This window comes from Drosophila kikkawai, chromosome X, assembly GCF_030179895.1.
Source record: "Drosophila kikkawai strain 14028-0561.14 chromosome X, DkikHiC1v2, whole genome shotgun sequence".
Lineage (NCBI taxonomy): Eukaryota > Metazoa > Arthropoda > Insecta > Diptera > Drosophilidae > Drosophila > Drosophila kikkawai.
The window spans coordinates 16,447,264-16,465,507 of record NC_091733.1 but is presented as its reverse complement, the minus strand read 5'-3'; the positions used below and the strand labels follow the sequence as shown (position 1 = coordinate 16,465,507).

The 18,244-nt window shown below is 35.4% G+C and overlaps 1 protein-coding gene across 1 annotated transcript in view; it reads right to left on the bottom strand.

Moving 5' to 3' along the window:
• The window catches only part of N (neurogenic locus Notch protein), a 40,487-nt gene that overhangs the window by 16,361 nt on the left and 5,882 nt on the right, over positions 1 to 18,244 (bottom strand). Inside the window, exons 2-4 of the mRNA XM_017162564.3 lie at positions 9,366 to 9,456; positions 560 to 822; positions 289 to 493 (exon numbers count right to left, since the gene is read on the bottom strand). Coding sequence (XP_017018053.1) covers positions 289 to 493; positions 560 to 822; positions 9,366 to 9,456 — 559 coding nt within the window. The remainder of the gene's footprint in view (positions 1 to 288; positions 494 to 559; positions 823 to 9,365; positions 9,457 to 18,244) is intronic.

Sequence of the window (18,244 nt, the reverse complement as noted above, 5' to 3'; positions counted from 1 at the left end):
CCTTCGATTAATATGCAAATCGAACCCGAAACGATGATGATTTGTTATCGATTTGTGGTCTTTTTTTTTTTTGACAGAATCAGACGTGTTTGATCTTTTGTTGAACAGAGAAAACAATTTGCACTTGTCAGCTGGAAGTTGAGTTATAACATCCGCTGACATTTGGATTTATTGATAATCGGCGAATCAATTGATATGCAAAATCGCTTTGGTTTGTTAATTGCTTCATTTATATATTGATATTTATATTAAGGTTAATTTTTTGGGGATATTTTCAAATACACTTACTGGTAGGATCCATGGGTGTTGACACAGGTGCCGCCATACTTGCAGGGATTCGACTGGCACTCCTCGACATCATCGGAACAGGTGGGACCCGTAAAGCCCGGCGGGCAGGTGCAGGTAAAGGTTTTGCTACCGGCCAAGGCGGTGCAGGTGGCACCGTTTCTACACGGCGAACTTGCGCACAGATTCTTCGTCTCGCAATGATCACCTGTGGATAAATATATTTAAGCTTAGATACATCTCAAAATGCACCTTAAACCTTAAAAAATCTCACCTGTATAGCCGTTGGCACATGCACACGTGTACTCCTGAAGCGTTTTCAGCTGGCAGGTTCCACCATTGTGGCACCTAGGTTCATCACAGGCATTTGGTACCGGTATCTCGCACAAGGACTCATCGAATCCCAATGGACATTGGCAGGATATACCAAGGCGGCCATTGCGAAAGGTCACCTGGCAGGTGCCTCCATTCTGGCAGCGCATCGAGTTGCATGGATTGCGATGCTCACAGTAGTCGCCAACAAAGTGCGAATCGCAACTGGAATAGGAAAAAAAAGCACATACATTTATAGATTAAGATACAGATACAGGAAAAATAATTATATATTTTATACTTAATTACTTTATTTCAATATGATTTCTTCTAATTTTTTGTACAGTGCATTCCCACATTTTGTATCTTTCACCATGTGTTTTATAGACTCGGTCTGCTTAGCAAGTCATTCGACGGGAATATCAAATGCAGCGGCATTTGTATAGATCTGCGCCGCCTGATAAACCCGCTAAAGTCCTCACACCACCACACAACACACACACTCCAAAGTGTTAAAGCTGACAAAGTAGCCTCATTTCCGCCCAGATCTCTGGCTCCTTTGGACCACTTTCACAGGACTGGATTCGGATTTGAATTGGAGTTTGAATTGCAGTTGGAATTTAGCAGACTGACAAGACAAGCAGCCAAACAGCCAAGCAGGCACAGCAGCCCCAGATAGACGTCAGATAAGATATGTTCAGATATATACACATATATATCTCATTGGAAGAGCGTGTGTCTTCTCTGGGGGCTAATGCAAAAATAAATTCTTGCGGATAAGAAAATCTATCTCTTTCTTTTAATTACTACATTTTATTTTCTCCGAAATTTGTACTTGGGAATTTTAGGAATCAAAAGAAACCCGATAAACCGATAAATTTCCCATAAGCCATTATTATTTAGGCATAAAAACAGTGACAAAATTGGGACAAAAATTGCTTATAATTACTCCATTTTACTTTTTTCTAATTTCTAATTTTATTTGTTACCGTAATTTTTACTTGAGAATTTTAGCTGTAAAAAATCGAATCAAAGGAAAACCCGATAAAACCGATAAATTTCCCATAAGCCATATTTATTTCGGCATAAAAACAGTGACAAAATCGAGACAAAAACTACAACAAATTAGTTGAGTAATGCAATGATGGCACACTATCCTCCTCCTCCTCCTCTCTCTTTGATGATTCTCCACTCCCCAAGTATTTGTTGTTATTATTATTATTGTTGTTGTTGTTACTTTTCCCTTGAGAAAACAATTTTTATGTACGGTAATTTGTGCGCGATCTTGATTGCATATTAAATTTTGTTTTTTTTTTTTTTTTTTTGCTGTTGCTGCTGCTGCTGTTGATGCTGCTACTGCAATGAGAAAATTACACGCATTGCTGATGCTGATGCTGATGCTGCAGCAGCATCGCAGTAGCAACATACCGAACGAGTAGCATCCAGCATCCCAGCATCAGGCAATGAATAATCATTAAGGCGGCTGCTGGCTGACCAACCAGAAAAGGGGTCTGAGGATGGTCGTCCAGCAGAGGAAAACCCGCTTTTCTTATTTTTCTCTTTCTCTCCACTTTTTTTTTTTTTTTTTGCTACTTCCCGTTACAAGTGTGTGAAAATACTTTAGATTTAGCATTAATTTATAGCAAATCGAATGGCTGGGGCCCTGCCTAGCCCCAAAGTCTGTCGATCGGTGATCCTAATCGAAAAAAAAGAGTACTTCGAGCCGGATAGACAGGATGCAGGCTGCACAGAAGCCAGCTTAAAAAAGTGTTTAAAATTTTTTCGAAAAAAAAAAGAAATTAGGTGTTGGACATTTCCCTCTCCCACAGAGTAAAAAACAACACAAAAAATGAATGTAATATAAATTATAATATACACAAGCCGAGTTTTTCAGCTCGAGTTGGACAAAGTCGCTCGTTGGTAACTTGTTTTGAATCCGGGAGGAGGCAGAAGAAGGAGGGGATTAGCAGCAGAAAACGTGACTTGCATTGGCAAATGAACTGAGGCAGTTGCTGGCTGTTGTCCCTAACCCCCCTACCCCTCCTAGCTTCTTTAAGTCTAAGCCGTCCCCATCAAGTTGGCCAAAAGGGAATGAGTCACCTTTTTTTTTATTATTCGAAACGTCAAAGAAATGGAATGAAATGAATGGTTTTAAATGGAGCAGAGGGGGATTTTTATATTTTCAGTGAAATGTAAATTTATATACAAGATTTTCGATTAACAAAACTTTACTTTTAAAAACCGATTTTTAAAAACAACTAGAACTAAGGAAAATAAATGGTTTTTAATCAAATGGAACAAATCAAGAACGAAAGATACTTTTGAATGATATATTTTCTGAAGTTTTTCCCCCAGAGAAACGAAATGACTTGTCCAAATCGATTCGCCTGATGATGCAGTTCAAGAATCTGTATATATTTTAATATTGGAAAAACTTCATTCTGTTCTAACACCCTTGTACACTATGGCACTTCTAATTCTGACATACTTTAAGCCCAGTTTTGTATACAACAATTATTATCTAATTTCCAAATCACTTTAAACCCCAAGTTAGCCGTGAGAAAATCAAGCGCAAATCTATCTCAGATCGGATCAGATCACCGTATATCTGCATCTGTATCTTTTGCATCTGCATTCGTACCACCGCTTGCAACTCAATTTGCGGTTTTGGCGATCGAAACAGAAATGACTGACTGCCCTGAGAGTTGAAGTTGAATATGAAAGAAATATTCATATATATACTTTTGTTTGCATTTCGCTTCTCACGATCATTCCGGATTGAATGGGTAACCACAGCAGTAGGAGCGCAGCTCCATCGTATCGAATGGTTTTCTAGGATGGAGAGGCTGGGCTATAATGCTTACACGCAAATGATTTAATGTCATCGGCCGATGATCATTCATCTTTTCAGCCACTCGGACCGCTGACATATGGCTTCCAGAGCTCGCAAGGCATCCTTTCCCTCTTTGGCACTCTTTGAGCTATCTAATTTCTGTAGGGAAATTCACAACATAGTTTTTTACAGGGAACTTTTCTTAGATTTCATAGATTCTTCTACTTATAAATTAATATTCCTTTTAATTTTCATGAAATTTTCTACTAAAAAGTAAAGCCTCTTTGATGAAGATACATCTTCTTGGTTGTGTATACACTTCGTATCTCATTTTTTGCTGATCTTTGCACTTTAAAAAGGGATCGAAAAACCCGCTTATCACAGCACAAACAGTGGGACAAAGCTTATAGAGTTTATTTCTCACAGATCTCTGTCATGTTTTTTGAATTCCAGATTTTGTTTTTGCTGATAAGACTTTGCTAATGATCGATTTTATGGATTATGAATGCTTTACATTGTATTAACTGAAGGGGTTTCCGGGCTAATTTAGCTTGAACTTTCAACCTATTGAGCTCATTAAATCACTGAGACTTGGTGTTGCGATTTTAAAAGTTCCCAGATAAGAATTTAAGCTCTTATCAGCATTTTACTTCTTTAATTTCTATTTTCTGTTAAAAAAATAAATTTAGTTTTCAAGAAAAGCGAAGAGAAATATAAATAAAGAGGTTCAGGGACTGAGGGAAGAGCACACTTCTCGCATTACATGGTTGGTTTTTTTTTATACGGATTTTACGACTTCTGTTGAGCATGTTTTTCACGTGAAAAGTTGGTGTTCTGTTTTTGGTTTCCTCCGCAGGTGCAGCACGCCCAAATGCATTATCGTCCCTCTTTCTCTCTTTCTGCACTCTCTGAGCCTTTATCTATATGTTCCTTTCACCCAGACATTCGGTATTTGTTTAGCTGTTCGAGAGAACAATGGCAAATGGAAAATGGAAAATGGTGTAAAGGGAGGACGAAGTGGAAAAACGGCCACAAAATGCGTGACCCCGCCACAGCCGCCGATGCTGCTCCCTAAACAACAAATTTTACACCCAACAAATTTATTTCTTTCCGTTCTGTTACCATCCATCCATTCCAAGAGAGATTTAAGGTTTTTGTTTGATCTTTCATTTTCCATTGTCCACCTTGCTCAGGTAAAGAAAATGCATTTTTCTGACACAGCTCCGTCAAATGATGACTTCCACATGGTTTCCCAGGTAGAGAGGAAACAACCCATTGCGCAACGTGAAAGATTTACAAGAATTGTAAAAGCCGTTTTGTTAAGCTTTTATTTGAGTGTTCAAATCGATTAATAAAAAAGCTGAACAACATTTTTCTTTTTATTTTTATTGATTTGATTCATAAAAAAAACGGTTGGTTTTATGATACACTGCACTGTATATAGCTTTTTTTCTGAAAGTTTATGACAAAACGTGTTTGTCTTATGTAAATTATAAATAACGTTAAGCTATCGAGCCCATAAAAACTATCTTTATGAACTCGGTTTTAAATTGATGTCAATCATCATCATAAAAAAAAAAAAAACAAACCATGAAGAATTCCCCGAACTAAGCCAAATGTGGTCACACTGAAACCCAAAGCAGCATAAAGTCTGAGCTTTTATCATTGAAAAATATAGTATACCATTTTGAATACATTAAAGAATATTGAAATAAAATCTAGTTCAATTTAAGCATCAATTTTCCAAGATATTGCATTATAAATAATGCATTCTTCTCACCGAATATGATGTGGATTGTCTGTCAGAGTTGTGTTGAAATGACATATCTACACCAACTCTAGAAGAGTGAAAAACCATAAGGTATTTCCCATATAGGCATCATTAAGAGATTGTAATGCCTGGGAAAATCTTTCATTTTCAGTTATGAGAAGGCACACACAGCTCAGATGGATTTATGTAATGCATCATTCCACATTTGAATAATTAACATTTCTGCCCGTCGTCGACGTCGTCGTCGTCTTCATCATCTTCGATGAAGATGGTGAGGTTAATGATCATCGAAGACGAAGACTTTGACTTGGTCTTGGTGGGGCTGCTGCTTTCGTGAGTTTCGTGAGAATGCGCAACTTAATTGAGTATCAATAAAACGTTTTAATTTGACCAAAGCAGGGAGAGAGAAAAGCAAAAAGCTGGCTACAGGAATTTTGTACGCCAACGCCTTCGATAATAATAAATAAAAAATAAGAAAAAAAAAAATGAAAAAAAGGAAAAAAAAGAAAAAAAAATAAAAAAAAGATCAAAAAAAAGAAAGAAAAAAAGAAAGAAGAAAAAAACAAAATAAAAAGAAAACAAAAAATGGAGCAGAAAGGGCCGCCAAAAAAACAGAAGAATGTAAAATGCAAACGGAATGCACAATAAATATTCGCTACGCTACGCTTTTTGGTTAGCCAAGATCTCACGGGATGGGCCTGGGCCACTGCTCCTCTGGTTCGAAATGGATCTTTGTCTCTTGTTTCCCCTTCGGAGAGCTTGTGTAACACAGAAAAGCAATCAGTGCAGGTTGCAAACAAGTTTTTTTTTCTCATTTTTGGGTTCGAACATCTAAAGGATGCCAAGTACAAAAAGGGGAATATATATATAAATATTTATAAAAGTATGTGTGTGATAGTATAATAAAAATGGCCGCCGCAAGTTTAATGTGTCATCACCAAACGAAATGCAATGAAAACTTGGTCGATTTTCCAATGTCATTTCCTTTGAACTGGGAAAAGATGCTTCTAAGCCGTAGAACCCCATGGCAAATGTGCTTAATGATCAGTTAATTAAAGTAATTGCAGCTTGGAAATGCTCTATCCTACCCTACCCCCTCTTCCCATTTTCTTTCTGTCTTTCTTCTTTTTTTTGTTTCACTTTTTTCTTCTTTTTTTTCAAAGAAAAGAAAATAATAAGAAAGAGCAAACGGAAGGTAGAAAGCAAAGAACGTTTTCAAGTGCAAAGCGTGTGAGCCAAGCCAGAAGAAGAGTTCAAATAAAAAAAAAAACTTAAATTATTCTTGGCTATCTATGTGTGTATGTATGCATGTGTACACACATACAGGAGAAGAATTACACATACAACTAAGCAATTAAACAAAAGACTTAGGCAACGAACTTGAGGCAAAGGCAACTTTTTTCTTTCTCACAGCAAAGTGAATTAATTCACTTTCTGGCTACTAAATGGTCTCTATTTTATTACAATTATTTTATTTAATTATTAAGATTTTAGTAATGCAAACTAAATGCGGGCAAAACGAAATTTAAATTGAATTCTCCCTTTTTTGTATTATTATTTTCTTCGCTGAGTGAGCTAAACTGACTCATCAGCAAAGTATATACAAAAAAAGCAGTTAGAGAAACGATAGTTTCATACATCAAAGGCGATTTCCGCCAAAGAGTTACGAGATTTGGCTCGGGGGATGCGAGCCAAATGCTGTGCTCATTAACATGTCATAAACCGCAATTCAGAAACGCTTTAGCTCTTTTTTATTTTTTATACGTTTTCATTTCGCTTTGTGGCTGGCTTTTAAGCATTTGCCGCTGTCATTTCCGTTCCCCTAAATCCCCCCCCTATTTGCCATATAAATCAAACTCATTGTTCTGATCGGAGTAACATAAAGCCTAGGACCACTACATGACATTTGACATGGCCAAAAGCCACATAAACGCAAGAGCAAAAAGAAAAGCCACAAAAATTGACTGACATAAACGTTTCTCGTGGTCTCTCTCTCTCTGTAGCTGCATCAAACTGTAGCAATCAAGTCAATTAAACAAACAAGAAGACAGGCCAGGCACAGGCACAGCCACAGACTGAGGAAAACTGATCAAAGATTTTGGCAAGCAAAAAAAAAAAAAGGAAAGAAACATAATCATTGAGCTTCGAACCAGAGCGATTCCAAATAAAGCCAATGATGTGGTAAATGGATCAGCGGTTCGAGGATCACTAACGGAACGATAAACCCAGAAAGAGAGAAAAATCCGGCTCGAATAGCTCAAGACAAAAGTTCAAAGCGATCTTATCTCGCACAGAAAATAAAAAAAGAAAACCAAACTTAAAGACCAAAATAAAAGCAGTACAGTAAACACTAGCAACAGGTTCAGGCATGATTTGCACTGTTTTCTTATATTAAATCTAAGAACTCCAAGATTCAAGTTTAAAAAGTCCCATATAATATGGTATTGGATAATTTGTTAAATTTATATTTACAGTAAACTCCCGGAGATCACTGTAAACAGTGTTGATAGTACAGCTAGAAAGAGCCAGTCATATGGCAAAGGAAAGAGTAGGCTATATCACACACACACATACACACATGGCCACACTGTCTATGGCTTGGCCTGGCCTGATGATCGTGCCTTTGATGATCGCAAAGCCCAGAGACGACGACGACGACAAAGGCAAAATAAAATGACCCACGGATCTTGCTTCCTTAAGGAAAACTAAATACAAATAAAAGCAAAGCCAAAAAGAGCAGCAGAGGCATTGCTAAAAGCTAAGCGCTTTTATGTAATTGCACAAAGATAGTTGCAAAGCGAAAAAGAGAGATAGCTGGGGAGGATGGAACTGAGGATCGGTTGACATGTGTAGTCCAGCTGATGAGGGAGAAGGAAAAAGCATGTTTACAACCAGATCTTGGATCTTGTGCTGATGATCAAAAAGGCAGCAAACTGATGATCAGACTGGGTAAACAACAAGAAGATAGATTTAGTATAAGACAAGGATGAAAGAAATTAAATGAAATAATGTTTAATTAATTAGAGGTTTAACTAAATAGGAAGTACATTATCTTATATCCTTAAAAATAATATATAAACAACTATTCCAAGGTAATCTAGGAGAGAAGAAACCCCTAAAATTTCAATCAGCCATGAGTCGTCCATTGGAATGCAACTGAATCATGGCTTTCATTCTGATTCTTAATTATGCCAGGTCTCAAGGAACATATACATATAGTATGTACATCGGATCGTATCTCATATGTGGTCTTTCTGTGTGCTCTGCTGGCCCGCTTCACAGACTCGTAAAAATTGTTGACGACAGTCTGTCAAAATATATGGATATAGCGATCGTTTCACCGTCCGACTCTCTATTTATAATAACTCAAACAAAGTTATGCGTTGCGTACGTGCCGTTTGTTTTGGGCCGCATTTGATTTATTGCAAAGACAACAACAAGTCAAATATATATATATAAAATAGACAACAAAACATGGAGAAACAAATATAAAAAAAACAAAGATACGAGACAGAAAAGAGAGGTAGTTTAGGAGGAGGTAAATACGTAGAAAACCGAAAACGAGGCGAGTGAAAATCATGCGAACCAGGCCCAAGGCACGAACCAGAAATATATACTCCCAGACTCTCCGTTTAGGTTCAAACCGATTTGCCAGGAATGTCGCTCGACAACGAGCCCGATTTGATTCGATCCACCAACGGAGGACTGTAGACAGGCACAGACCGAAGACTGGAGTCGGAAGACTGGAGTCTGAAGACTGTAGACTGTAGACTGCGGCAAAACCGTTGAGAATTGTGCGGGCGCTTTCGTTGTCGTCTGGCAAGAACTCAAAGCTTAAACTTCCCTTATTTCTTATTCTTTGTCCTCTTGTCTAGACGAATTTCGAGTTAAATTAAAGTACACAAAGTACACATTCCCTTGATGGCACTCCAGTGTCCTTGAATTTAAGGTTTTTGGCCCGAAATCCACTTTACTTTACTTTACACTTGGCAAAATTAAGCTAAATATATACATTTTTTATGAAAACTTTCAAAGATTTTAGAAATATTTTAAGAGGAATTTTAAAAGGGAAATTTACAAGGTGTATTTGTATATTTAAAAATTATTAATTTGTATATTTTCTTTTATTATTTACTTTATATTTATGTCTTGAAGTGTACTTACGCGCAATAAGTTTTGCCATTGTTCTGTGTGACGCAGGTGCCGCCATTTTGGCAGCCCACACTCGTGCAGGAAACGGAAATGAGAGCAGTGTCTGTAAGAAAAGAAAATGGGAAAAATTAATAAAAATTACTTTTTTGATAAATTAAAAGAACTTTTAGAGGGAAACCCAAATATATAATAGTTTAAGGCTTTTACATTGAAGTAGAGATCGCAGTTCCCTGATATCCTTCTGTCGATCTCCCTTGCTTACTATCGATATATGTACATATTCATAATAGATTGCTCACACTTATGCTACATGGCAATGGCTTCCTTTTATTTAGAGATTACACCTTTTCCGATTTTCCTTGTTTTCGCCCCTACATCTTTGCTGTTTTCCCAATGGTCAATCATCATCTACCCCCCAGAGACCCCATCGTCGTAGATCGTAGGCTAACTTGTCGCCCATTTATGCCTACTTAACATGCCGCATATAAAAGGAAACCAAGGGAAAAGCCAAGGCCTGGGAAGAGGAAAACATTCCTGGAGGAAAGATCGGGGGAATCTTATATGTATCTGCCTTTTAAGGGCAAACGGGCGGCATGTCAAAGTCAACATCGTCATCCTCATCGTCGTCGTCGTCGTTGTAGTCGTTGTCTTCGTTCGTTATCATCATTGTTGCCAATCGCAAACGACAAAGTTCAATGCACTTGAACTGTCCAGCGATGCAGAAAAATAGTATTTGATAAGAAAACCGAAACTTTTGCAATGAAATCAAAATTTTTAATAAAAAGAAATTAAATAATAATAATAAAGCTATGTAGGAATAAAGAAGAGAACAGAGAGGGGCAGTTGACAAAAAAATACACAAAATTATGCTTATTCCATTGAAAAATATCTGGCACACAAAATTAAACAAACGAAGCCGCAAACAAGCAATCCCCCCAATTTCGTCTCACCTCTGGGTTTCTGTCAACCAAAAATTGCATATACAAGCAGGGTCAAAATAATAGTTACTTTAACTTTTAAACAAATTGTTTTAGTGGAATTTTAAATGATTTTATATATATATATAAAAGTTTATCAAAAATATTAAAAATTAGCAAAAGCTTAAAAGTAATTTTAAAATTATTTTTGAATGTTCTAAAACAGATTTTTCTATGTAATATTATTTATAAATTATAATATATATATTTAAACATTTTAAATAGTTTATTTTTAGCTATTTTTAGTAAATATCTAGCTAATTTTCTGACTATTTTTAGTAAATTTCTTGCTAATTTTTTGACTTGCACTGTAGAAATATGTATTTGCTAATTGGGCGTGTGGCGATTTCCTGCGCTGGATAAAAAATAAGCAAGAAAAAAAAAATTGAAATAAAAATAAATAAAAATATGATGGGAGAGGGGTCCCTCAACTGAACTCGGTTCATTTCGGTTGGCTTTGGTTTGCGGCGACGACAATAAGTTTTGATTGCCCCCGTCAGGCGGAGATAAATAAATCGCTTTGTCTGTTTAGGGAGAGGAGAGTGGGGAGAGGTGGGAGCAGGGGCATGTATATTTGGGGGGTGACACACACACACGCACACACAGCAGTACAATGAGTGCCCACTGTACTTAGGCACACAGGCACAAAATTAAGTGCAAAATTAAAAAAAAAAATAAAAACAAATCGAAACTTAATGAAAAATATAATTTATTGATGGCTAAAATGTTAATTTAATAATTTAACAATAATTTTTGGTATTTTAAGAATTCTTTAAATAGTATTTTTTATTTTTTTAAGGTAACTTATGCTTTTAAAAATGAACAAAACTTCATTAAATTCATTTTATTTTTGTTTCTTTTGCTTTGAATAAATTTCTTTTATTTTTTTTTTTTTATATATATATAAATGCATTCAATTATTTTCTACCTTATTTTTATATAAAAATTAATTTTTGTTTATGAATTTCTTGGCATACATTATGCGTCATCTTTCGTCTCCTTTTCATATTGATGATCGATGTGACTTGTGGTTAAGATACGTGGCGCATCCCAAAGATACAGATATGAATTCAGATGCAGATACAGATACATAGCTACATTTATATGTATGTATTTAAAGAAATATCAAATGGTGCATAATTAACTGAGAAACAACTTCAAATTGAGTCACATCCCAATGTGTGCATAATATTGCAAAAATTTATGCAAAAGAAAAAAAAAATGTTGCAAAATTTGCTCTGCATTTGATTGTCTTTGCTGGTGTGCATGTGTGTGTGTTTGTTTTTGTAAACTAATTGACCTCAATTAGTGTAAAAAAGAGTGGAAAAAAAGACAAAATATAACAGAGACTAGAAGCTATAAGGTTGTGCATGGTTTCTAATATTAATTTAAAAGAAATATATTAAATAATAATTATTTTAACTATTATTTGATAATCAAAATAGCATTATGTTATGTTTAAATATTAAAAAATAAACATGAGAAAATAAAATTAACGAATTTTCTCAATTTGTTAAAGAAATATAACGATAATTTGATAATATTTTTTATGTTTAATCGTAAAAGATCCAGTAAATCCAAAAATTTGAGTATATTATGACACTTGGCTTATCTAAAATATACTTAAATTTAATATAAAAATCTAAGTAAATCGAAACTAAATAAATTAAAACAAATAACCGCGTTAAGTGTACGATTTTCCACGCTAGATCACACGAAAGTGGCACCCCCGATTGACCGACTAAATGGTGATTTGAGTTTTAGTTTTAGTTTTAGTTTTAGAGGTGTGTTTAATTAATTTGTCAGCAAAGAGAGAGAGAGAGCGAGAGAAGGGGGGGCCTGAAAGCAAGCACTCAACGCTTCATCGACAGAGCGTGAAAAGATTTTTCAGGTAGGTAGAGGTATACCTGTAGCCTTTTTTTTTTTGTCTGTTTTTTTATTGCGTGTGATTTGTGCCGTGGCGCACATGTAAAAATCAGCGTGGAGCAAAATTGTGTGAAATTATTTGGTTGCTCGGTTGGTATTTATGCGCCACTTAAACAGATGCCTGCACAATTCCGCTTTTCCGCCTCTTGGCTTTTCCGCTAACCCCCCTCCTCTGGCTCATCAAAGCCCCGACAAATGAGCTGTTAATTGCCTGAAGAGCTTGGCCTAAACCAAGTTAAGACCTAATTAAACTTGCTCAACGATATGTGTAATAGAGAGATGGCTGGCAAAACACAATATATGGGTAGATCAGGGGGGAAATAGCGCCGAAAGTCACGACATTCCACACAATCAACGATGAAAGCAGGCGTGACTGTGACTTGCAAATACCCCGTGATTGTGATCAATGAAAATGGCATGAAATCCTCGGGCTAAGATGATGAAACTAGCTATGAAGTTATGCCAAAAGCAGGGTTTCATAACAAAGATACATCAGTAGAAGATGCTGATCATCTTTCAAATTCTGTGTGATTACTAGCTAGATCTGCCTGTCTGGTGATGATTATATTTAAAAGGTTCGAAAAACTCTAGTATACCCTGAAAAAAAGGGTACCCAAACCAGGCTACTGTCATCGTAATTCCCAATTTGTTTCTCTTTTAAGGGAACAATGAACCACTTGTAAGCACAATTACCCCCCAAAAACAATTTAAATACATCACATAAATATAACAACAACAGCAACATTATTATACAAAAAAATGAAGCCAAGACAATAATGAAATATCTCAGCTGGCTGCGCTTATCGAATTTAAATTTTTCGCATTACCACATAGGAAAAAAAAAACGAAAAAAAAGAAAAACAACAATGAAAAAGTAGCAAACGCTATCAGCATAATAAGCAACAACAGCTGCGACAACTAAAACAAAAAGCAACCACACCAAACAACAACAACAACAAGAAACCAAACTAAAACAAGAAAAACAACAACGAAAAACCAAACCACGGCCAAAAATTTCTCACGCTTTTCTCTAAGCAAAAAAAAAAAATATATATATATATATATATATTTATAAAAAAAATATATCAACAAGAATGTCAACAAGTGGAGATATTTAATAAAATAGCACAAAAAATTAAAGCTAATTATGGAAATTATGGAAAATAGTTGGAAACTAGAGAAAGAGATATTAATATAAATCATTAACTGCCATTCAGCAATTCTCCATGGGTTTAAATCTTATGAAAGGGCCTTATCACTACCCATAAACAAATTCCCTGGGGCCTGGCTCTTCTTATCTTTGGGCTTCCAAAGTATTCTCAGGCTTTTGTTTCTTCAAGTTTATTCATGAATTTGATTTGTTTATAAATTCAATTACAAGTCATGGCGAAATAGAATTTGTAATTGAATTTAAACAATTAAGAAAATTGATGTTAAGAAAGCGGCTTCTATTGATTGAATTTTATCAATTTAAAATTTAAACAATTAAAGAACCTTGCCATATTTTTAACAATAGATCAAATACAATTACCATTATAATTATAAATATATATATATATTTTTCTTTTTGTCATTTAACTGTTTCTAGCAACAAGTTCTCAAATTCATCTCCCAATTGTTTATTGTTTATTAAGAGAATGTGCTTAACCCCCGCAAAAATTGTGTCTTTTGTTATTTTTGGGGGTCTTCTTGATACTTCAACCATTTTGTCATTGATCTGAAGGAGTCTGTTGATATATCATATACATATACTATATAAAATATATATACTATTTATGTATAAGTATAGATATATTCTTGGAGTAATGAAATGCAAGATGATAAGGCAAATTTGCGTCGCAAAAAATGCAAGCATTGAAAAGCCTTCAAAGAATCAGAATGCAAATCATTTCAATATATATAAAAATATATGAGGAATATATAAAATATATACAATTTATATACAAAATATATAAAAAATATATCAAGAATATATAAGAAAACATATAAAAAATATATGAAAGATATATGAAAAATATATAAAAAACATATAAAAAATATATAAAAAATATATAAAAAACATATAAAAAATATATAACAAATATTTAAAAAATATAAAAAAATATATATGAAAAAAGATATAAAAAAATATAAAAATGATATATAAAAATATATGACAAAATATAATATAAATACCGAAGATATTTGTAGAAAATATAAACATTTTCCTCAAACCAATTCTAAACCTATTTGTTAAATTATTTTGACAACAATTGGGCATACTTATATATAAAAAAAAACTTTTGGATGGGGTGGGGTGGTAAACCAAGTAAAGAAAATGCAGAGGCGTTGTAACGGGCAGCAAAATGCGGAAAGATTGTAAAGTGTTAATGAAAAAGTAGCCGCGCGATCGCTGGAGAAGCTCAAGAGACGCGAGATGTGGTAGCTGGGCGGCGTCGGGTAAAAAGGGGGGCGAAAGGGGGCGTGTAGACAGTGGGTAGGATGGGGAGGAAGAGCTCAAGTCGTAAAACGAATAAACGAGTGTGGGAACCAACGACAACAAAACACGGTCTCGCTCTTTCTTTTGGTCTTTTTGGGTTATGTGGCATGGAATTTAGCCGCGGCTTCCCAATCTCTCCCCTCTCCTCTCTCCCTCTGTCTTTTTCAACTCTCCATCTCCCTCTATCGGTGCCGCTCCTAACCCCTTTTGTTTGGTCCGAAGCGGCGTCTGCAGCTTTTTTGATAGATTAATAGGCCACAGTCAACTGTCGTCGTATAGATAGATAGCAAATAGCATAAAAGAAATAAGAAAATAGAAATAGAAATAGAAATAGAAAAAAGAGGAAAAATCAGACTATAGGGTCCCCCCATCTATACAATTTTCCGCCGCCGCTGCCACTGGCCTTTTCAATCGTATAATTTTGATGGAGGAAGTTTGTGGTTTCTGCGGTCTAAATATCTGTTTATTGCAACATATGTTGGAATAGATTTAGGATAAGACGCGTTTTGTAAGAACATTGCGGGAAAAAAACAATCTTATAGAGAAATATAGAGGCTTACCAGTCTATAAAGAACTTAAAAAAATATATATTATTATTTCTTTAAATTAAAAAAACAAATATTTAAGACTTAAGAAGGCCTAGTCTTATGAATTTTTTCACCAATTACATTGCAAGTGAACTCCCCCCTTGAAGAAGAAAAACCGAATACATTTTCACAGTTGAGAGCTTCCACTTGATGATCAGCTCCGACTCTAGTCTGGTTTTCCCTATTTCCACCTTCTACCATGGCGGTTTTTTTACATGAGAGGCTTGGATGATTAGCATAATGCTTAACCAAAATAAAAAAGATAATATTAGGGGAATAATTGACAATGGGCGATGACCTACCCTACGATGTAATTGAGTGCATGATAAGCGGTAGAGATGGGGTGGAAAATGTTTACGATAAACACAGCCCTGGAAGCGGACTACAGCTGCAGTAAGTAGATATTTCAAATATTTCAGCTATAAAGATACTAAAGTATCTGGAAATTTCAAAGTATTGGAATTACTTTACAATATATCTTATAGATCCTAAACCTTTCCTTTGTTTTTATAGATATAAAATAGATACTAGCTATGGTATTTGAAGAAACATATGAACATATTGCTGAGCACCACCGGGTATTTCATAGTAGAGGCACTCTTTCCTTTTTTTTTTTATTTTTGGGTAATTGAAGTGCACTTGAAAACATATGCGACACTTTTCACAAAATCCGCCCTCGCTGGAGCAAAGAGAGCACAAGAATCGCCTGGAGAACGTGGGAACAGAGACAGGGAGAGTGACTACAGAGAGAGAGAGTAAGAGAGAAACACCCTCATGGCGGAGTTCAAGGGGTCGAAGGCTAAAGGAAATGCGCGCCAAACTCAGGAAAAGGCCACGCAGACGCAGATACAAATACAAAATACGCACACACAGATACTCAAACACCAAGGGAAAAAAAGGGTTGCTGTTGCGCTGCTCGAAAATCCATAATAATAATGGCATATATGAGTGATATTATATGAAGACCGCCGTCCCTTTGTCGCGCTCTTCCTCTGTGTACTTTAAATAAACTGAAGCATTTAACACTTCCGGCAGACAGCAACAACAACAACAGCAGCTTCGACAGCGTGTGAATGTTTAGTTCAAGCTAAAAAAAACCAAAGATACTAAAAAAAAAAAGAAAACAAAACAAAACCCCGATTCATATTTACTTTCTGAGCCTGCTAATTTGTCACCAGAGAAGATAACTGGCGCCAAACACAAGAAAAAAATTTAGAAAAACCAAATTTCCAGAATAACTAAAACCAAAAAAATCTTTAAAAATATTTTAAAAATTAATATGAAATTCATACGTATTTTAAAAGTTTTAAAAATATTTTTTCCTTTAAATATTTTCGTATTCTTCTCTTTTCCTGGTGTTTAGAGAATGTCCATTTGTGACTTGCAAGTGCTAAAAGAAAAGTCAAAGAGAAAGACCATGAAGATACAGCTCCTAAACAGAGGCCCAGTATCCGTAAGATACGCCTAATCAATGCTAAGTGATCATTTGAACTTCATTCTTCACAGATGTTAAAGTTGAACCCAGTCGCTAATGATGGTTGCATAAAAGATATAGGAAAACACTAATGATCAGAAAATATTCAATACCTAGGAAAAATTTCAAATCTATCTTAAGAGAGATGACAGTTTAAGATACTTTGGTTCATCTTTCGTATCCTATAGATAGATTATTATTATGCAAGCTGTATAAGTATCTATGGATTGTTTCCCCTTACTCTCTCTCCAAATGATTCTCAAACACGCACTGGAGAAAAGGAAGAACAAGATGGAGAAAGAGATCGAGACAAAGTCGGAGCAATTTCAATTTCAACTTGAGAAGACGTTCCCCGCTCAAGTGTATATAATGATGATTGTCATTTCTCATTGCCCCCTCCAAGACAAAAAATACAGAACAGGATAGAGAGGAATAGAAGGAAATGGGAGATAAAGGAGTAGGCAGCGAGAGACAAAAGAGACTAAGACTGAGCAGAGCGTCTGAGACAAGCTTGGGCCAAGAAGTTTCTAAGCCAACTCTAATTTAATTGCGTTTGCCCAGGAAATGGGAAATTTTTTTAATGGGAAATCTTTAGTAAAAAATTAAGTAAATTTCTTAAATCTTTTTAATTGTATATATTATTAGTAGATCGTTTTTTTTTTAATTTTTTAATTAATGAAATTTTATTTAATAATTTAATTTAAATTGGAAATGTGAAATATCTAAATATATAAACGAATATTAAATAATTTTTCTAATATTTATTCTCTTTTTATATTTTATATTTGCACTTTATAAAATTTTCTAAATAAAATTTAATTAAAAAGGGCAAAGTAAAGTATTTAAATAAATATTAGAAAAATATTTCTTTAATTATTTTTCTAATATTTATATTTAAAAAATTTCCCCCTAGATTTTCCCTAAAAACCATACTCCTTTTTAGCCAACTTTTGCAGCCAATTGTCTCTCGTTTTGTATGGAGAGAAACGGATCGGATCCCATGGCCAGATCGCGTGCATCTTGACAAGAAGGGGGACGGACGGGAAACAATCTTGAGGGGCGTGGCCGAAAAGGGGGGGCCCCCAGTGTAAAAGCCTGGCCAAGAAGAAACCAAGTCGAACCAAAACCAAACCAAACAACAAGACACTTTGGGTAATATCTATAAAAATTGTTGTTGGTCTGGTCTGGGTCGAAAAAAAAAGGAGAGGGGTTCGGTTCGTTCGGTTCATTTCGCTTTGCTTCGTTCATTTGTTCTCGTCTTCGTCTTGGTCTTCGTCTTCGTCTTCGTCTTCTTCGAGGTTGTCAGCCTTTTTGGAACCGTCCATGGAGTGTCTCTACCATATACCCGCCGCCTCACGCCTCCTCGATCGCGTTCAAGAACCAGCTATAACACACAAAGGAGAGGCCCAGGCCAGGCCAAGCCAAGAGAAGAAACCCAAGAAAAGAAA